Source organism: Rhea americana, unplaced genomic scaffold (genome assembly GCF_003343005.1).
Source record: "Rhea americana isolate MKP2758 unplaced genomic scaffold, rheAme1 scaffold_97, whole genome shotgun sequence".
NCBI lineage: Eukaryota > Metazoa > Chordata > Aves > Rheiformes > Rheidae > Rhea > Rhea americana.
Window position 1 is genome coordinate 2,930,784 of NW_028187166.1, and position 20,781 is coordinate 2,951,564.

The 20,781-nt window shown below is 55.4% G+C and overlaps 2 protein-coding genes across 9 annotated transcripts in view; both read right to left on the minus strand.

The window, feature by feature from the left end:
• The window catches only part of FUBP3 (far upstream element binding protein 3), a 41,424-nt gene extending 41,191 nt beyond the window's left edge, over positions 1–233 (minus strand). For 4 of the 5 annotated variants that reach the window (XM_085325346.1, XM_085325349.1, XM_085325347.1 and 1 more), the window contains exon 1: positions 87–233. In XM_085325346.1, the coding sequence (XP_085181472.1) occupies positions 87–173 (87 nt within the window). In that variant the 5' untranslated portion in view covers positions 174–233. The remainder of the gene's footprint in view (positions 1–86) is intronic. The other variant, XM_085325350.1, reaches the window with a different exon arrangement.
• Positions 234–18,589: 18,356 nt separating this feature from the next.
• The window catches only part of ASS1 (argininosuccinate synthase 1), a 28,443-nt gene continuing 26,251 nt past the window's right edge, over positions 18,590–20,781 (minus strand). For 3 of the 4 annotated variants that reach the window (XM_085325289.1, XM_085325291.1, XM_085325288.1), the window contains 3 exons: positions 19,810–19,875; positions 19,195–19,225; positions 18,590–19,073 (listed from right to left, as the gene is read on the minus strand). In XM_085325289.1, the coding sequence (XP_085181415.1) occupies positions 19,011–19,073; positions 19,195–19,225; positions 19,810–19,875 (160 nt within the window). In that variant the 3' untranslated portion in view covers positions 18,590–19,010. Of the gene's footprint in view, positions 19,226–19,809; positions 19,876–20,781 lie in introns of all 4 variants that reach the window. The other variant, XM_085325290.1, reaches the window with a different exon arrangement.

A 20,781-nucleotide genomic window follows, 5' to 3' on the forward strand; every position in this document is an offset into this window, starting at 1 on the left:
CCTCGCCTCGCCTCAGCCCCGCGGCCTAGCGGCGGCGCCGCGGCCTCCTCCCGGCCCCGCGGCGGGGCTCGCCAGCCGGCGGTTACCTGCCGGACCCGGTGCAGGGCGTCGACGAACCCCTCGGGCTTGATCCCCACGGGCGCTGCGCTCTGCCCCTGCGCCAGCTCCGCCATGACACGCGCCCCGCGCCCGCCCGCCGCCGCCGCCGCGCCGTCCCGCCGCTCCGCCCGGGGACCCGCACCCGGAAAGGGAAAGAGCCCCCCACTTCCGGCGGAAGTGGGGCCGGACGAGGGGGGAGGGCAGGGGACGCCGGGACGGGGGAGGGCAGCGCGGGGCGGGGCCGGGGGGCTCGCACCGTGACGTCACGGCCGCTCACGTGCAGCCCACCCCCCCGAAGGGGGGGGCAGAGCCTTGCTGTGGGGCGCCCCACGGTGGGGAGAGCCCCATGGCAGGGGCAGGGCTGTGGGGAGCCCCACGGTGGGGAGAGCCCCATGGCAGGGGCAGGGCTGGGGGGAGCCCCACGGCGGGGAGAGCCCCATGGCAGGGGCAGAGCCTTGCTGTGGGGCGCCCCACGGTGGGGAGAGCCCCATGGCAGGGGCAGGGCTGTGGGGAGCCCCACGGCGGGGAGAGCCCCGTGGCAGGGGCAGGGCTGGGGGGAGCCCCACGGCGGGGAGAGCCCCGTGGCAGGGGCAGAGCCTTGCTGTGGGGAGCCCCACGGCGGGGAGAGCCCCGTGGCAGGGGCAGGGCTGTGGGGAGCCCCACGGCGGGGAGAGCCCCGTGGCAGGGGCAGGGCTGTGGGGAGCCCCACAGCGGGGAGAGCCCTGTGGCAGGGGCAGGGCTGGAGGAGCCCCCTGGGGGGGGGGATAGGGCCTTGCTATGGGGAGCCCCATGGGAGGGGATAAGGCCTGTGGTGTGGGGAGGCMCTGGTGGGGCAGGGGGTGTTGAGCCATGGTGGGGCAGCCAGCCCCATGGGGAGGCATGGCCTGCGCTGAGGGGAGACCCCACCGTTCGCTGCTGGGTCGGCGCGCCCCATAGCGACAGGGCTGGCTGGGGGGCGCCCCACGCTGCAAACCCACACTGCGCCCACAGCCCGTTCGGCTTTGCCAACAAAAACGCCACCCGCCAGCCTAAACACCCCCCGCAAGGGCCTCGGGGAGGGCGGCCGCGGCGCGCCCAGCCAGCCGCGCGGCGCCCCGTGGAAGCGCCGCCCCGGGCCGAACCGAGGCGGAGGGCGAGCACGGCCCCGCCACGACTTTTCTAAGGTTTGCTGCGGCACGAGCCCCGCAACGCGGCCTCCGCAGCGTGCCGGGGCCCGCGAGGCGCGCAGCCGGACAGCGTGACCCCCTCTCGCTGGTGCGCTGGCCTCCAAAACCCCGTTCCCTCCTTGTGCACACCGGCCTCCCGCGCTTCCCTCTCCTGGGGCGTGAGGCAGCGCCAGCAGCACGGCCCAGGGACCTGCCCTGCCCCAGGCCCCCCGGGATTCGGGTAGCAAACCAAAACCCACCCGTACTGCCCCTCTCCCCACACAACACGTGGCACCATGCTTGGTGCGTGCAGTGGTGCTTAGCTACTGCTGCCTGTGCGCTTTGGCTGGGTTCATTCGTGCCTCATATTGTCAGTCCTGGTGTCTGCAGCACCGAACAAGAGGAGAAAGCACTTTGCATGGCAGCAAAATACAGCCTAGAGCCTCTAAACCTAAACTGCTCTTTCTGTTCCTGCAAGATTCTTAACCGTGCCTGGTTGTGCCATCGCTGCCTGGCTGCACGTGTTTCTCTGGTGTCTGTGCTCCTGCTGTAGGAGGGGCCACCGTCTGCCAAAGCACCCTCATAGCAGTCAGTGTTCAACACCTTCTGTGAAAATATTGTCCCAGAATGCCTGTTTCCATGTCTTATTTTCCTGCATTTCTTTGAGGAATGTGGTTTCCAAAGCAGAGCCATGCTGAGCCTGTTAGGAGGTGCTTGGCTGTCGTGGGGCACTGCGATCAGAGTTAGATACACTACACTGACAGGCAGGATCAGGCTGTTATAGTTTAGATCCAGACTGGAATTTTRCTGTGTCCTTGAACACGAACAGTTTTACTGCAGTTTTACTCCTTGGGAGGGACACAYCATCATCACCGCCTGCAAGCGCAATCCCGACAAGTGCCGCCTGTCTGCAGGAGACATCGCAGTGGGGTCTTAAGATTTTTAACTAAGTGCARCAGTGTGGGGTGCAGGCCTGTTCAGAGAGCAATGCCGTTTTTATTAAATGTCCTGTTCCAAAAGTAATTTGAGCTCTGCGAGATGTTTTGGCACCGCCTACATCCTCTGGGCCAAATCCCCAAGATCTGATTCATTTCTTAGTCACAAAACCCTCCCACTGCAAGGAACAAGTAGGAAACCTCAGGATGATGCAAGGACCAGTTAGTCAAGGATTAATGCAAAGAACATTCAAAGATAGTTCCTAGATCAAGGCACTAACGCACAACCCTTACTGCATGCACCAACAGTCCTTGACATCTGACTGATCGTGGCACTTCCCGTGGGTCTAACTGTGTGCGAGCCTCATTTAGGCTCCTGCAGAGCAGCGGTGGCATGTTCTCTGGATAACTTGTGTATGCAGATGTGGCTATCGGACGCGACAGCTGCGGGTACGCACTGTTTCTCTTGGGATGGCCACACCACCTCTTCCTGAGGCACTGGAGGCCGGTTATGGTGGCCTCTTCCCTGTTGTATAAGAGGACACGCAGCTATCGTGCAGCCAGTATATAGCCATCCGTGTCACGCGATCTGCTTCGTAGGCGCAAGTCCTATCGGGTGATCAAACACACACTCGTTATGAGACTGAATGGTCATGTATCCTCCAGCCATATCACAATACCGCCTCATCCTGTGATAAGGACATGTCTTATCGCACGAGAAGGAAGGATAAAAGGCAGCAGGCTTTGGGTCTACAAACAGTGTGAGGGAAGCAAAAGGAGGGAATTGACGCCAGCATTAAATGTGCTAGGAGGCCAGATCTGCCAATATGCTGTTGATCGGCCACCCCAGCTTAGAATCATAGGAGCCTTGACCTAAAATATCCCCACCCAGGTGCATATGCAGGAAAGGGTGAGAGATGGTATCTCCTAAATTACAGCCCACAGCAAACTTCATTTTTGGCTGAGTTTACAAGATGAGCCCGAAATAGCAGCTCCTATTTGACTATGGTATTGAATGCTGCAGATCCTGAAGTATTTTACATATTTGTTCATTTAATGTAGCCCATGTGGGACTGTATGTCAGGGCTGCTTGTATCTGTTGCAGCTAAGTCAAATCCTAGGAAACGGCATGCCTGRGTTTCCTGCCCTGTAATGTCACTGCAACCTGAAATAGTATGAGTTTCAYTAGACCAAGATCCAATTACCCAAAACTACCAGGCCAGAGTATTAAATTCCAGATTCAAACTATGACCTGAATTACTGAAGTTCTGTTGGTTTCCTTCTCTGCTGCTTGTTGCTGTCTCCAGTTTTATGCATATCGCTTACTTCTGCATTAGTAGGAAGGAATTGCTGAGCCTCATGAAATACTTTGGTGAACTTCCAGAAGCCTTTAGGTAAAAAACATGCTTTATTATTGAGAGATGCACAGTCTCCTGGCTGTCATGTCCTCWCATGCCAGGGGTCTTGACGATTACCCAAATCTCCTCCTTTCAGAAGCTTAGACCACTTTCCTAAGCAAAATTACTGTTTATTATAGCAGCAGGAACATAGCATTATGGAGGAAGAAAGGTTTTAAAACAAGCACTTGCGCGTATCTGTATCGCCTCAGCTTCGCCACCATCTTCAGACCATAGTCAAGCAACCACAAGTTCTCCAGCCATCTCAGAGATGGCTCAGGGCTCTGTCTTGTTTTGCAGCTTCCTCTCTTGCAAAGCACTACTTTGTGGGATTAAGGGACTTTTCCCTCTCCTAGTCCAAGCTGTTTTGTATTTGGCTAGGAAGATACAACCGGATCAGCACAGTCACTCTGTCACTGCGCTTTAGCAGCTTTTTGCCATTGGAACGACTCTTTCCCAAACTGCTAGTTTACCTAGGCAGATCCTGGAGCGGGAAGGGGTCATCTCAGTTTTCTCATTGAGAGCTCAGCATCTCCCACCCAACTTGTTCACTGACCCCACACTCTTTGCCAGCTTGGATGACCAGCAGCCAGACTGCCTCGAGATGCATGTTTCCATCCAAGTGATGCAGGTGCGCTGTGGTCTTCAAGAAGGATGTAGCTCAGTGAGACAGCAGTGTCCTGGCAAAGTGTCCGTAGCTATGAGCTGCCAGTGTGCTATGGTGAGCCCTGTGTCCAATGTCAGCTRCTTGGCAAGAGGCACAGTATGAGACAGCCTATCCTCACAGATGTTTTGGGGGCCCCCATTRCCCAGGGAGACCATGGCTCCATAACGGGACTAACCTTGCAAGCCTCTGCCAGGAGAAAATGCTGCCTGGAGCCATGCGTGGAGACATCCTGAGGATGGTCTGCTGGAAGCAGCATCATGGACAAGCTAGTCACAGGCAGGCRAGACTGAATGTGGTGAGCTGGGCATGAAGAAGCTCAAAAACTGACACTGGGACAAGCAGGGGTCACTAGCACCTTGCTCAGGAGATGAGTCAGGGATGTTGAAAACCCAGTTGTGAGGATCGAGAGTAGTTCCCCCATGGACTGCAGCCCCTCGAGCTTCCCATGGACCAGACCATCAGGTCTGAGGAACACCAGAGATGTGTTATGAGCCCTGTTTGCCCTGGGCTTTGGGAAGCCTTCACTTCTCTGCTCCCTTCCAGCAGTGCATGCTACTGGCACACCTCTGAGACAGGCTGATGTGAGGGCTTGCTACATAGAAAACCAATCACTGCTGTTCATCTGCCTCCAAAGATCTGGCCCCACTGCTGCAGCCCCCRAAAATACCCCTGCTTCCCCTGCACGCAGCCCAATGACAGCCACACGCCAGACTCCGCTTGGGGCATCTTCTGCTCCTCCCACTTGCCTCCCATTTCCCCACATTGCTGCGCATCTCACAGCTGAGCATCTGTTTCTCCAGCAAGAGAAATGTCACCCAAGGCACAGGGAAATCCCCTGCCCTGCTCCACAAGTGCAGTAGGACCCTGATTTTCCTCTGCCACGAAGGCCTGCAACGCATGTCACTCAAACCTGGCGCCCACCTGCACCTGAAGTCCGGCTCTGCTGATGAGCCCACGCTTCCCTGTCGGCAGCAYGGTGCTTAGGATGTCACCACAGGTCTGGCAATTGGAGCATCGGTTCCTCAAGGATGTGGCTGCCGCAGACAGGATATTACCTGCGAATTTCAGCCAAGTAAAACCAACCTATCACCCTCGAGTTCCCAGCCCTCAAGATGGCTGAAAAACATCTTACAAAATGTGGAGCCAAAAGTCTCCAGTGCTAGGATGCAAACAGGAAAAACCCACGTCTTCATTTTGCCAGGCCCACTCGCTGYACTTGGAGCTGCCTTGCTGTCTTTGAGAACTAAGTTTTGGCAGCCTTGATCACCAGCTAGTGATGCAAATGCCTYGTGGAGCCACCTTGGCTCACCTCCTGCGTAAGAATTGGGCTGAGGGGTAAAGGTACTCAGACTGAGCAATCTTGCAAAAAGAGAAGATGATTTATACCGAGCGAGACCCCAGTGGCTGGGCCGTAGCATGGTCGGGGGCTCCTCTAAAGCCAAAACACTGAAGCTTTCTAYGGGTCAGGAAGGGCTCGGATGGGCCAGATGATGGAAAAAGCCACGCAAGGAGGTTCGTGTCCCCRGCTGGGTGAGCCGCGAGCCCCACGCGGAGCAGGGAGCGCCGACGTGCGGCAGCACCCGGGCACGCGGGCCGCGGCGCTGGGTCTGCGCTGCGGGCAGAGAACCAGGTGAGGCAGTAAGAAGACATCAGGCAGCAATGAAAAGGAGGAAATTACAGGCCTTAAACACTTCCAGAAACAAATTTCTGATGTAAATCTTCCTTTTGAGGGAAGGAAAAAAAAAAAAAAAAAAAGGAAGAGGAGTGATTCTACACCTCCATCACCCTTCTCCCCCCGCCGTGCCCACTCCCGAGACACACACACCTTCACACACACGCGCTCTGAAATTAGTTGTGACAGCTGAAATTCTCTTCTCATCGGACGACGTTTGACAGGGTASTTAAAAAAGAAAAAAAAAGAAAGAAAAAAAAGGAGAAGAGGAAGAAAAGGAAAAGTGGTTTGGTGTCGCATGGGGGAGGCGGAGGGGGGTGATGGGGTGGGGGATTTCAAGTGATACAAGGCACATAATTCAGGCTTCTTGGATTGCAAAAGCTCCTCTTACCTAAAGGGCCTGCTGCCTTTATTTTTATCCAAATGGCTCAATTACTGCAAAGCCCCACAGAGAAAATTATGGATGTTTGCCTCTATTTTTCTCCCCTTGTCTCGACAACTGTAGATATTTTGTTTTCCTTCTTTCTGATGGATTTTTTTTGGTGGTGGTGGGTGAGGGGGGGTGGAAAGTGGCCAGCGACCAGGGCGGGGGACGGAAGGGGAGTTGCGGGAGACCCCGGAGCGAGGGACGGGGAGTGCGCGCGTGATGGCCCTGCCACCATCCCACAACTTCTCCCACACTTCACCTCACACCTTCCCACTCGCTCTTCGCTTCTTCTCTTCTTCCCAGTCTTCCCATCTCTCTCACTCCTTCTTCCCCTCTGTCTCCCTTCCTCCAGCCTTCTCTCCTTTCTCCTCTCCCCGCCACCTCTCCCTCCTCTCTTCCCCCGTCTCCTCCTGAACACCCCCTCCCTGTGCCTCTCAAAGCCACCATAATAGCAGCTTGTTTGGCACTTCACTTGGTCTCAATGAGAAAATTCCCCCCTCTCCCTCTTTTTGCCTTCGTTATTTCCAAACCCTGCAATAGCTCCTTTGCTCRGGGCTGCGGGAAGTGCCCATTTTTCAACATTTTCCTTTGGCTTATGTTTGTCATCCTCAGAATTACCGCACCGGGGAGTCCAGTCAGCCCGACACCGGGCCCTGCTATTCACGCCTCTCCTGCTCCTTGAGATCATGTAGGGAGAAATTAGTTATTTATTTCGAGCACCACTGCAATGCACTTACCCACAGAAGTGTTTGTTTTGATCGCCCGCTGGCAAAGGAGGCTCCGCAGGGAGCACGGCTGCCGTGACAGCTCCCTGGCAGCCACGCGGGGCCCGGCGGGACACACGGCGAGGAGCATGGTGCAGGCAGCCCGAAATGCTCCCCGCGGAGGTGTGAGCATGGGACCCCRCTGGATATGCAGCCGAGGCTCTGTGGGGATGGTGAGGGGTCCTGGCCATGCCAAGGTGCTTCCCAAAGGCTGCTCCCGGAGTGGGTGCTCTCTGCAGGTCGTGAGAGTTTCCAGGCCTTGTTGGCCAACAGCAAAACCTCGTTGGCCATCATTTTATTTCTAGGTCAGACATGACAATGACATAAGGSATGGTTATTCTAAGACCATGCACCCGCCGGGGAGCATCGTGCCCCCAAGGGGTCATCAGCATACCAAGGAGCCCAAGCCAGGAGAATCTGCAAGCGCCAAAAGACTGGGCAGATTTGGTCATTAGAGAAAAAAACTGCTCCAGCARAGCCTGTGGTCACCAGATGCACTTCCAGCCCTGCTCCCGTGTGCTGTCCTGCCATGCTGGCCCCAGCCAGCCCTGCTCACAGAGTGGTGCTGCCCAGCAAGCCCCAGGGCTCCCTGTGGTAAATGCAGAGGGCAGCTGGGCTCGGGCACCAGCACAGCTTGGGAAACATCTAGCAGCGTGGAGAGAGTCCCTGCACACAGGAGACAGGAAGGACACTCCATAATATGCGGAAAATATAGCAGCTGATGGCTGYTTGTGCTTACTTCAACATCTTCCAGAGCCCAGGAGGCCACAGCTTCCAGAGCCCAATACGGAAGAGGAGCTGATCAGAAAAGCAGCWGCGATGGGCTCGTCCTTGCAGACCGCAAGCTCGCTCCTTGGAGGCCAGCGGGTCGCGAGGTCCCTCTCAGACCCCTGCACTGCTGTTKTGCAAGTCAGGGCAGCCCACACAGCTCTGCAGGAGCTCCATCCCACCCTAGTTACCCAGGTCCTGGAGCAGCAAGCCCAGAGTAACCGCTCGAAGGTCACGTAGGCACTGGCCTCGCTGCTGTGGCTTTCCTAGGACGGACGTCCCGGATGCTGACGTCCTGCTAAGGCTGACCTGCGTGCATGCTTGCTTTAGGTGTGTGGGGCTACCAGCACCAAGGGGAGGGCAGCTTTGAACCAGCACCAGTTTATGTTACTGTCAGGCTACGCTAGCAGCCCACCAGGACTCAGCAAGTCTCCGTGCTGAGCTAGCAGCCACCACTGCGGACTGGGCTGGTAGGCATGCAGGTCCGTATATGCCCACGAAGCTATAAACCACCAGCCCTTCTCCTTGCAGGGAAGCAGCGGGCAGTGATGCCACCCGGCCGCGGCACACAGCCAAGCCGAGGAGCGAGCGCTGCAGCTTTAAAGAAAGGAGGAGATCAGTGGGAGGAAGAAAATGCAAAATTGGCCCAGTAGGTAGAACTGCTATTTAAGCGCAGCTGAGAAGCGAGTCCAAGGAATTACCGGAGAAATGATAGTGCCCTGACAGCTGCCATTTCCCACSGCTAGTCTCTCCTAATGGAGTCCTAATGTAGTGGGCTCTTTGCTGACAGCCCAGCCCGAGACAGGGCTCGTCTTTGTGCTCGTGACAGATGGGACAGTCCGGCAACAAACCTGTAATCCTCTGATTTCTGCTGGCTCTACTTAACCCCTTCTTCCCCCTGCCACTTAGGTGCGTGGCCAGTGTAGAGAAAGCCTGCTCTGGGGCAGAGCTACTTGCAGCGGCTGTTGCATCCGCTGTTCACCTGTCCTGGWGCCTACAGCTGCGGGAGACAGCACACGGCCGCCAGAGACGGCTGCAGCGGGCCAGGGGTGCTAGACGGCATTGAAAGGTTTGCACAGACTCCCATGAGTACCGTTCCCTGGCTGTACCTCTATTTTTACCTGCCATTTTTGGATGCTCCTCTGTTAGGTCCAGGTTCAGGTCCCACTGCCCCATTCCCAGCACAGACACCTAACCAATGCCACCCATCGTCTCTCACATCAACCTTACCTGCCCCTCCAACACACTCCTGCATCTCCATCACTGCTGGCTGCCCCTATTTCCCAGGGATGGAAACCCACCAGCCGCTTTCCAATATATAGGGGAACTTTCTCATGCCCCCATGGGGCAGCAAGCCACTCTTCACGGCCTCCAGCACCCAGAACCATCATCCCAGATTGCACACGGTGAGCAAAAAGTCACCAGTCACCAAAGCACTCCCAGCACTCTCCTCCCTCCCCACTGGGTCTCGATGCCCCAGCAGCTGGTCGGCCTGATTCATTGCTGGAGGAAGGTGTTAGYAGCCACCTGGCTACAACAGAGAGACCTAAGCGGCTCTACCTGGTCCATCTGCTCATGCAACCTGGATACAYCCTGCCTTCCCATGACAGAGTGGCYTCAAGCCCTGCTCCCGCCTCCGGGACCACCAGCTCTGGCTGACCCAAGCACTCGCGATCCCGGTGCTCCCCACAGTCGCCTTGCAGGCTCCRTGCTGGCCGGGACGAGGAGGGAGAGCAGCAGGTCAGGGTGATGCAGCAGCCAGGGGACAGCTCTGCAGGGTCCCGAGGGCAGGAGACACTGTGGGAACCAGGAGGACAGGAACCTGCCAGCTCCTTGAAGCAATTTCCTCTCCACGGCTCCCGCCTGAGCGTCATTTAACCTCYGCCAGCTGTGCCCCATCACTGCCAGGGCATGGGGGGGGCCAAAGCCTTGGCCAGGCTCAGGGATGTGCCCAGGACACCAGCACTGGGGACAGGAAAGTCCTCGTCCTGCATCCCTGCCAGCCGCTGCAACGGAGGGGCTGATCCTTGCGGGTGCTGAGGGCTCTCGGCTCCCCGTTGCTCCCGCGGGGAGCCCGGGGCACTGGCCTCCAGCAGGGTTCGACCCTCCCCGGCAGGAAAGCGAAATGTGGAGGACGCAGGTACTCGGCACAATTAGCCAACAAGTGGCTGTTTTGTGTGGGATTGTTGCTGATGTGTTTTAAGTGGTTTTCCAAGTGGAAAATGTTAGGCACTAGAGAGGCTGGCAGACAAAGCGGGGGATGCATTAGGTTTTATTGGTCTGTTTTGCACACATCTGACATCACTCTATTAAGCAAGTTCTGCTCGGCTTTGGGGAAAATGAAAAATAAAACAAGAAAAGGGGCCGAGGGTGCGGGGTGGCGGGGGGAGAGCAGGGAGCGAGAGCGATTCAAACAGGCAAGTGGGGGCTTAATAGCAGGAGACACTGGAGCAAACTGTGTCAACCAGATGGGACCCGGGTGCCGCGGGAGGAGAGGGGAATTAGCCAACCCGCGCTTTGTTCGAGCAGAAAGCACGGCCCTCTCCCCCCAGGAGCTGCCTACGTGTGATATAATACAGCCCCTTTCAGCCGCTAAGCTGGCCAAGGACAAAAGTCACTGATAAATAGCAAGAGGGAGAAGCTGAAAGCAAAAGGCAGAGGTGCCAAGAGCCCCCTGCTTTCTCCTCGGGACGCCCGTGCTGCCTTGCATCTGCCCTGGCTCCCAGTGCAGCACCCCATGGAGACGCCACCACCATGGCTGCAGCCCTGAGAGTTGCCGGCACCTGCCGTGGCACGTGGGAAAGCCGGAGGCACTATGGGGTGGATGCTCCCCATCACTTTGAGAAACTTCCTTTAGCATACCTTGTTATAGGGATGCTGTCCCCCCGTCCGCCCCTGTGAATGGACACGTGAGGTTACCCTGTGCTAGGCTTGCCCAGCTGTGTCCAGCTGTGAGCCACCCGTGCAGCTAGCAGTGCCTAAGATGAGGGAGATGCCACCATCGCACCACCTCCATCACTGCCCCAGTAACAGGGGACCTGCAGGGATCCCTCTCCCACCCTGTGCTCCCATCTTAGCCTTTTTGAGAAGCCTGGGGGGCACTTCCCACCTCTTGGCTATTGATCGTTGGCTTTGTAAACACTAAAATCACCCATCCGATCCAGATGGAGTGCAGGAGAACTCCTTCCCTACTTAACTCTGACAGCAGRTGATTTGCCATGTCCATTAAACAACGGTCGGGTTGCGGCTGGGCYGCAGCAGCAGGGGTTTTGAAGGCATGGTGAGTTCAACATGGACCATTGCAGGTTGCGTGTATTTGAGGGTCAGCCTCGTTTTCTCTGCCTTGACTCCTCTAATCAAGCTGGASACACAAGGGCAAGAGACCCAGTACCTTGAGCATCCCCAGCGGGTAGCCAAACCACACAAGGGCGCTTGCCAGGGAGGGTTGAGCATTGCCATCCCAGTCTTGCCTCGTTTTTGCAGTYTGCTGCTTGGGCTCAGGAAGCTGATGTGTATCTCCCATGGCAGAGCAGCTCCCTGTGTGCTGAGGCTGACATGACTCCAGCTCCTGGCCTCATGGGCTGAAGACACTSCCCATCATGCCACTGCCACACTTGGTCCCCAAATTAGGTCTGGTGACCRTCAGCACAGGGAGCCAGGGTGGAAGAAGCATGGGGTGAGGAACTGACTTTTGGTCGTATGTTTGTGCCTCTTGGCATGAAGAGCCTTTTCTCCTCCTACCCCCCAACCAGAGTCTCAACACATCTCACTGCAAGCAACAAACTTTTGCTGAAATAAGGAGTCCCCCAAAGCCCCGATCTGGACTAAAACCCATGGTTTTGGGCTCTGAGGTAGCACTTCTCCACTTGGCCCCAGCAGGGAACCCGCTGGGGTAAAGCACTAAACCAGCCGTGGAGTTTTGCAAACAAGCAGGCTCCCCTTGGCCTCCCCGCCTGGGGTTTCTTCCTCGCTTTTATGGAAATATTGATTCAGATAAACCAAGGAGATGCATTAGGTGCCCCGCGGGGGTCGGAGTTCAGCGGCTCAGCTGGCAGCCYGCCCGCGGCCCCGGGTCTTCGCAGAGGTTTCCCCGAGCCTGGGRTGGGCAAGGGGAGCACGAGGGGTCGGGGGAAGCCTGATGCGATGCCGCGGGGCCAGGGCCAAAGTGCTTTAGCCAAGGGGAGGTAAAACAAATCGATGAGGGGCTGCCGTGACACCTGACCCTGGCGCTAGGACGCGGTTTTAAGGCATGATAGTAAATCTGCACAGGGGACTCGAGGTGGGAGGAAGAGTGCGGAGGCAGATGGCTGGGGGGAGACAAAGTGGGGCGCTTGCTGCTGGGATTAGCAAAGAGCAAAAGCTCCTAAACCAAGTGAAGGCTGTCGGGAGCCCCTGGGGAAGGGAGAGATGGCTGGAGAGGGCATCTCAGGCAGACGCCAACGTGGGCACAGGGAAATGAGATGAGCTTCCAGGCCTGCACCACTACCAAGAGATCCCTCATAGCGAGCACCACTCATGAGCTGTCTCGCTTTCTCCTGCACGTGGCCAGTGCGGAGCCAGCACCGTTCAGATTGGGTCATCCTTGGAGCCGTGTGTGTTTAACACCCCAGCGCACAGGTTGGCCACCATGGGGCTGCCACCTCCTGTTTCTCCTCTCCCTTGGAGCAAAYGAGCAGCGAGGGCCAGGAGGCACTACCAGCCCACAGATCTGGTTACCTACCTGTGCCTTCCCCATCCTGGTGGTGATACCAGCTTTCTCATGTGCCTGTCGCCCTCCCCGCGCACGGCCGGGTTGCTGCCCGCCGCCACRCAGTGACCAGATGGGCTCCCGACCCACGCGGCCGGCCGCCTCCGTAGGTCTCCCCCCACCCGTGCAGGCTGGGCTCTGACGCCCTGTCCCCCCAGGGCAGCCTTTTGTCACGGGCGGGCGGGCAGAAGAGCCCTTGTGTCCCTCTGATCCCCGCCGGCCTCCTCCCGCCACCCCCCGGCCGCGCGTCCCCGGCGAGAGCATAAAGCTGGCTTTCAGGGACCCTGTGCCGCCGTTGGGAAACTCCCGGGGAAGAACCAAGAGCGACTCTTGTTAAACGTGGAGACAAAGCCACCTTGTTAAGGGGTTTACAAAGACGGCCATCTCCCCCCCTTGCCTGGGAAGCTCCCGGCCGACAACTCCCAACCGCACCGGGGGAATGTCTTTCTCTTGGCAATGTATAAACACTTAATAACCGTGCCGTGCTGCCGCCCTGTGACCCGGGTGCAGCGCCCAGGGCGCCTTTCGGACTCCGATTCACCATTTGGAGCTGCGTTCCCAAAGACTAATGGGATCAAATGCTTTTGGCGTGGACTCGCTTGATTTCCCGGTGATTTCACTGCCACTAGAGGCATCTCTGCCATGGGGAACAGCATCCTCATGGTTGCCTGGGGCCGCTGCAACCTGTCCTACTGCCATGAGTCTCCACCTGGCCTGAGGACCTTGCAGTTGTGCTGCAGTCCTCGGCACCAAGGGACCACTGCCAGTTCAAAAAAAAAAAAAAAAGATATTTGGTAGCATAACATGAGGATTTTCTTCCTCTCCTTTAGAAAAAGGTGGGTCGAGGTCCCCTCCCACACCCCTCACAGATGGAGAAATGAAGTCCCAAGGAGGAACAAGTGACAAGGACAAAGTTCTGCAGGACGCAGCCCAGATGTCCTGGGTCTGGAGCACCAGACTTCCCCGCCTACCTGCTGCTGTCCCTTTTGCTTGCATGTGATCCCTTTCTCCACCAATGAAATAAAGTGTCACTTTTATCCCCTAGGAATTTTCCCATAACACCCATCTATCATTTATTGCCTTTTGTGAGCCACAATCCCTGCCCCAAGCAAAGCCAAGGGGATCTCTGGCATGACCTGCATGGGACCTGGCTGTGCTACCCACACAGAGAACAGTGTGGAGATGGCTCAGCGGAGCCATGGAGGTTGCCAGTCCAGCAAGCGGCCCTAGCTCAGCCCCTTGATCTCCTCAGCCCTGAGCCCCACTCGCTGCYGCTCCTGTGTCCTCTCCTGTGGTGCCAACCGCGTCTCTGTATCCCATGTCTGTGGCCACATCCAACCCCCAAGATGCATTGCCCAAATCAACACGTTGCTCTGAGCAGTTCTTCAGCAATGCCTGCTAAGTAATCCATGTGCATATTAAATCTTAAAACCAGTAATTACCTGTACCTGTGGAGAAAAAGGGAAAATTGATTTTACCATAGTGATGCAGTAGGCTACAATATGCAGTGTTAGCTGATCAGTTAAAAAAAAAAAAAGAAAAAAACAGGCTCATGTGGCCACACATGAAGATGACGTAGGTCAGCAAGGCCAGTCAGGCAGGGGAAGGGAAGATTTGCCCCTCACTTTGCTGGCTTTTAGCCTGTCCCCTCTTTTCCCTCCCTCCCACCATCGCCTTCTCCTCTAGCTGCCTGCACATGCGCAAACACCCACACCATGGGTAAGGTAAATTCCTTGGGAAGTGATCTCCACTGGGCAATGAGCACATTGCAAAAGCCAGATTCACAGCAAGGAGTTTTTGTCCCTGCTTCTCCTCCCAACATATGCATGCCATCTACCTGCACTTGCAGGCGGCACTCAGGAGATCACATCACTCCCTGCACGCTCGGCCTGGGGAAGTGCCATCCCCAGCTCAGCAAGGGCCCAGAAGGCCCTCATCTTCCCTGCTTTGAGACGGGGGCAGCAGGACTGGGCCGTGGGAGCTCAGCTGGAGCCGAGGAGGGCAAACCTGAGTTGCTGTGGCCAGCCTCTCTGCATGCTCCTGGCAGGGGTGCTGCAGCTGGGCTCTGAGGTGCAGATAAGGAAAGCACTCTGCAGACCATGAGGCTGGAATGAAGGCGGCTTTCCTTCACCCTGATTTTGCCTGCCTTTTGGCAGTGCACAGGCAGGGCTTGCAGGACAAAAGCCACAGCTTGCAGCTTGCCTTCATCCAGTCCTAGCTGGGAGAGACTGGCAGTAAATAGGACTGCTGCAGCTTTAAAGAAACGTGTCTGTTCCTTGGCTTGTTGCAGGGCTGGTGGCAGCACAGGGAGAGCCGAAGGACACCTGCAGAGATCCTGTACAGCTGGGGAAGATTAGCCTTTTCCACTAGACAAGACCCATTACCATGTTCCAATATACTATCACTTCCGCTAGGAGAGCCTGCAGATGAGATATCGATTGCAGTGACCCCAGACAAGCCCTTCCCTGTAGCCTGCAAGGCCTGCAGATCAGCCCTGCAGCATGGCCTGCAGCTGGGTCGGCGGCAGCCACCCATCACCCCTAGCTCTGCCAGCCTGCGGCTGTGTGGGGCCATGCTGCAGTCCTGCGACTGCCCAGCACCCGTGAGAAAGGATGAGCTGGAGAGGGCACAAAGAGGGAGCAACCTCCCGAAGTCAGGTCCCAGGGTTGGGAGTCCCTCGGCACAGTGGCAGGATCTGAGCTTGAACTATTGAGGTAAGATGTTGTAAAGAGTGGGCAGATATCATCCTGTCAGCAGGGCACCGAGCTTTGAAGCCCAGCTGTGACCCAAGGTGGCTGCAGGTCCCTTCCCTGCAGTCCTGGGCTCCCCGCAGTCGCATCCCTGCCCAGAAGACAGGAAGCCTTAGGAGACATCAGCTGTCCTTGGAGCCTGTATGGCAGACTGTGCCTTGCTTCACTACCAACTTGGCGGGTGTTGCAGGAAGCAAGTAAAACAGACACCTTGAAAGCCCAAAATGTCACACCCAAAATGCTTCTGCTGGGAGATTTACCAGGTAGTTTGTGAATCACRTGAATAACCTTGCTTGCCTAGTCCTTTTTCCTCTCCAGAGCTTATCCCTGTTAATATCTGAGCAAGGACGGAACCTATTCCACTACAGCCATGCCTGAAACACTATTGCTAGACACAGACACACCAGGGACTGGAGGATGCTGGCAAACTGCAAGGAAAGGAATAAGAAACCGCAAAATCRTGGGAATAGAAAGGGCTAATTGACACCAGAGAATTCAAAGTAATTAAAGATGCGTTGTTGGACTCAAAGCATCCTAACACAGCAGTCTCTGATGGTTACACCAAGGTGAAAGGGCACTAAAAGATGAAGAGCAGAAGGCCACTTCCCAGCGGCAATGTGGTGCTGCGGAGCAGGACAGGCTCCCCTTTGCTCTGGATGTGGCTTGTCCTGCTCATGTGCCCGAGCAGGTCAGCCAGCACACTTTGCCTTTATCCCAGTTAGCCACCAGAAGCAGCAGCTAGAAGACCTGTGTCACTCCTGCTCCAATGGCAATCAAACACACTGTGAACTTCTACCCTGCTCCAAGCCAGTTTGTCATTCGCCAGGTCTGAGTTAGGATTCAGAGCTGCTGTTTTATGCATCATTGTCTACTCTCAGACAAAACAAATCCTGCCCCAACCTCCTTGTGCAACCCAGTTGGCACAGATACTGCAAGGAATGGGTRACTCTGCGGTGCACCTTTGGGTCCACACTTCAAAGTGCTGGAGCACAACTATTTGAGGAGATTAGAGGCCTCAGGTTTAAATGACCTTTTTCTGTTGATGATTTAACAATCCTGGGAGCTGGGGGAGGTAGCTCAGTGCTTATAGGTAGGCTTTCCAAAGCACGTCAGATATTTTTCAAGCATTTGGCGCAAGAAACTTCTGTTGTGCCACTTTTACCATAAGATTTTTTCTGCAAAAAAGATATCCCGTTGCACTAAACTCTTTCAAGCTCCAGCACCTACATCTCCRTTGCTGCCAAGCTGTGCCAATGCCAGGAGGACTTGCACACAGCAAAGTTAATGCTTACACTGTCAGACACAATTAAACACATGCAACTTGCAGGACTGCCATGTCTGTCTTCACAAGGGTCAATACCATCATTTCCTCAGCATATGAGAGGCCAACAGGTTGGTTCTGATCTTGCTTTTCAGGTGTTCTGGAGAGCTAACATGACTCCTGAAGACATTTCAAGCCCTCTCTCCAGTTTAGGATGTGTTTGGGTGGGCTGGTGTCAGAGCAATAAGGTTGACATGCTCTATTGTGTTCTGGTTCTTGCATGCACCCCTAGGTGAAGGATTTGTACAGTCAACAGCACACTGATGATGACTACTGATATCTGCTGCACGGATTTGGGAAGCTGGTCACACAAGATTTCCAAGTATAGCCACACATTTCTGCAAGGATTTCCTGCTGATGGATCAACCTATGAGAAATTAACTCTTGCATTAGACTACATGATACTCTCCTAACCCAGTCATGGAGGGTGAAGGGTCCTTTGCAGCTTTTGGGGAAAGCTTTTGCTGTCTAGCTTGGATGTGCCAACCAGTGGCCCCAAAAAAGCAGGCAGCTACCAGAGAAGCAAAGAAACTGCTGGAGGAGACTGCAGCAGAGACACCCCTAAGAAACAGGCCTTGCTAAAGGGGGGAACTAACCCTGAGGCTCCACRTAACAGCAGAAACTGGTAGAGCACTGGCAGCAGGAAGGAGAACTACAGCACAGATGTACAGCAACAAGARGAGAGAGGCGAAGTCCAGCCATAGGCAGGTTCCCAGACTCTTAACTTGTTATATGTGACCTGCAACATGCAGTCTCAAACTTCTCACTTCAAGTAGTAGATAGCAATGGGACATTAAAAAAAAAAAAAAAAACAGGCAGTTCCTCACAGTATCCTTCCATTCCTCCACCCCATGGGGGTCAGACAGGTTCCAGCAGCCCAGAAAACCATTTCTGTTTCCTTGCCTGACAACCCTCTGCTGCTTTCTCCTCCCAAGATGGTAGCTGCCAGTAATAGCAGGGAAAGTAATATCCAAGCTGGGAAAATAACATGTTATTTTCCCAGCTGTGATGTCAGAACTTGTCACACTTACATGCTCAGGAAGCAGGGCGAGTAAAGGACATGTGAGCATCCCCAAAGAGGGACGGTGGCCCCACTGTGGACTGCCCAACTCACTGGTGCAAACATTCTCCCTCCCTGGAGGGAGGCAGGGTGGCTCTGCTGTTGCTCTCCACAATGCACAGGGAAGCTCAGGGTAGGAAATGAGCTAGTTTGCAGCCAAGTGCTTTACAGGAAAGCAGCACCTCCCAATTACTGTGAGCAGCCTTCCCTGGATGTCCAGCGCCCAGAYCAGGGGCAGGCTGGGCAGCATGAAGCACTGCTCCCACGTAATTGGGGCCAGCAACTCCCATGCAGCCATGGTGCTGCAGCCCCACAAGCCACCTCTCTACAGTTGCATCAGCACTCCAAGCCCAGAAAGGGAGAGCATCTCTGCTCGCAGAGGGAGAAAAGCCCCTTGGGGACATCTCACAGCCGGGGCAAGCTACCCAACCCAAGCCAGTCTGAGCCTTTCCCCATCCTCAGCAGCGAGGGCACTGGAGGTGATGGGGAACCTCCACGTCCCCCTCCAGCTGCATGCAGCAGGAGTGCTCCCCAGGCACTTACAGGGGTTAGAAAATGTTTTCTTTGCAGTTGCCTGTTTCCATCTTGCATTTCAGAGCAGGTTCAGCCGGTTTCACTTCCCCTTGCCAAGTTGTTCCAGCAATGCACTTGATACACGGTAAAGTGCTGTAAATATTAAGCCTAGGGACAGAGGGATCTTTTATTTGCCTGCATACACAACAGGAAAGAAATCTTCTCTTTCAATCAAATTGAAGCAGGGAACTAGACAGTTCTGCCTTGTATTTGGCTGTGTGTTGTGTTTTTTCCTTTTTTTTTTGAAAAAGCCCAAGCCCTAAGTCTGATCACTGAGCACTAAAATGAAGACAAAAGAGGAACAATCAAATCCTCTTAACCACCGTAAAAACAAAGTGCGCCGCAAAGCAAYGGGTTTATTCCCCCCTGCCCACCCACCTTGCTCCCTCTGGCCTAGCAGGATTCACAGATGAAGAAACCAGGTAGATGCCTTGCTTGGAGGAAGATTTCTCTCCCCCTTCCTGCTTTAATAAAAAGGTACTGATAGYGACAAAACCCACACGTCCTTCAGAGGCACTTAATCCATTACAAATTTCACAAAGCCTGGCTTGGGGAAGCGCTTGGCCAACTCAACGCAAGAAGAGCAAACAAACAAGCAAAGAATAAAGCCCTGCTCTCAATGAAGAGACTCAGCGCGTGGCTGTTTTAATTTCTTTTCCCACTTCTCTTCTGGCCAACCACCTTTTTAATGATTCCATTTCACTTGCAGCAGCCGCCCCATAACAAAGCCATCACCTCGGCGTTGACTCTGGGAGACAAGTTACAATCACAAATTACCACCACAATTAGTGCTAGTTCTTAGAGAAATTAGAAAGGGGAGCGGGAGGCCCACATGCGATTGATTGCTATTCATTCTGCTTTACGGTGACCTTGCTCTGGAGACGATGATATTCCTTTAGCCTGGAAACCAGATTAAAAAAAAATTAATTGTAAATTAACAGTAATAACACACATTTCCTTTCAATTAATTTAAGCAGAATGAGGGGGCGTGAAGAGCAGGCGTTTGTTAAAGCCTGTACAGTTTAATTATATTTTTTTTCTCCTTTCCATGGGATAATGTAATTAATTTATCTTARAGGGGTGGGGGAACATGGTGTATCATGGAGAACAAAGCAGTTAACAGGCAACAGAAAAATTAAGAGCCCATTATGTAAATGCAGCATGTTTCACAGCGTTTAAAGGCCGGGAAGGGGGGGTGTTGGAAAGCATTGCGTGGCCTGAGAAATAAGTAAAATAACGAGAATGGATGCTCTCCGGAAGGCTGTAATTAGGCAGGGCTTTCGCTCCYGGAGGGCTGTTAGCATCAGAGAGGGGCTGGGGTGGGAGGGAGCCGGCGGGGTGCAGCGGGGAGGGAGGCCCGCGACCGTGGCGGGCGGCGAAGCCAGGCTCTGCCCGCGCCGGTCCGGCTGGGAGCGGCGCCGGAAAGGCCGTGTCGGGGCACTGTCAGCCCCTGTCGGCCACGGCACCGGGCCCTACCCACGCACCTGAGCGAGTTGATGTTGATGAAGCCGGTGGCGTCAGCAGGCTCGTAATTGCCTTGCACGTTCATGCTGTGGAGAGAAAGGCGCCGGTGACGGCCGCGCCGGGGTCCCAGAGCGGGCTGGGGGCTGCCACGGCGAAGGTGGCGAAGCGTAGCGCCCCTTGGGGTGCCAGGGAAGAGGAAACGACTTGATGTGGGGCATCGCGCCCCTTCAGCGCCCCAGGGCCCGCTCTGGGCCCCGCCAGAGCCGCCATCTTGTGTCCCTGYGCCCCAAAGGGCAGAGGCGCCATGTCATGGCGCCAGGCCCCAGAGGCGCCATGTTGTGGCCCCGGAGGCGCCATGTTGTGTCGCTGGGCCCCGGGAGCACCACGTCGTGGCCCTGGAGGCCAGAGACACGATGTCATGTCACCAGGCCCCGGGGGCTGGAGGTGCCATGTCATGTCACCAGGCCCCAGGGCCCGAGACTCCCAGCTGTTAGCCCTGAGGCGGCCTCAGCCGTGAGGCGGCAGCGGCGGCCGCCACACGCGACGCCCCAAAGCACCGACCAACTCCCACGGCTGCCTACATCCCCCGAACACACGGCTCGTTTCCCAGAAACTGCAAACCTTAAAAGAAGCAAAGAAGGAAAAAAAAAAAGAAAAAGGAGTTTACAATGATTTTACCTCCCCTGACGGGCTACAGAAAAACCTCTGTGCTTTTATTTTTGCTCATTCGAGTGGTTCTGACCTGCTCTATAATTACGTTACTTTCTACCTACTGTGCAGAGGCATTTCCACACAGCTCTGCCTCTCACAGCTTTCTCTCGGGTTCCTGTGACGCCGTCACTCAAAGGCTTTCAAACCAGCGATGTAGAAATCAGAAAGAAAAGGAAAATGGTTGGAGACGCAGGGAGAATAAGTGCCCCTGCTTTTCTCTCCCTCTCTCTTTTTCCTCAGTCCCACCCCCCTCCATCCTCTTTTTTTTTCCTTTTTTTTTT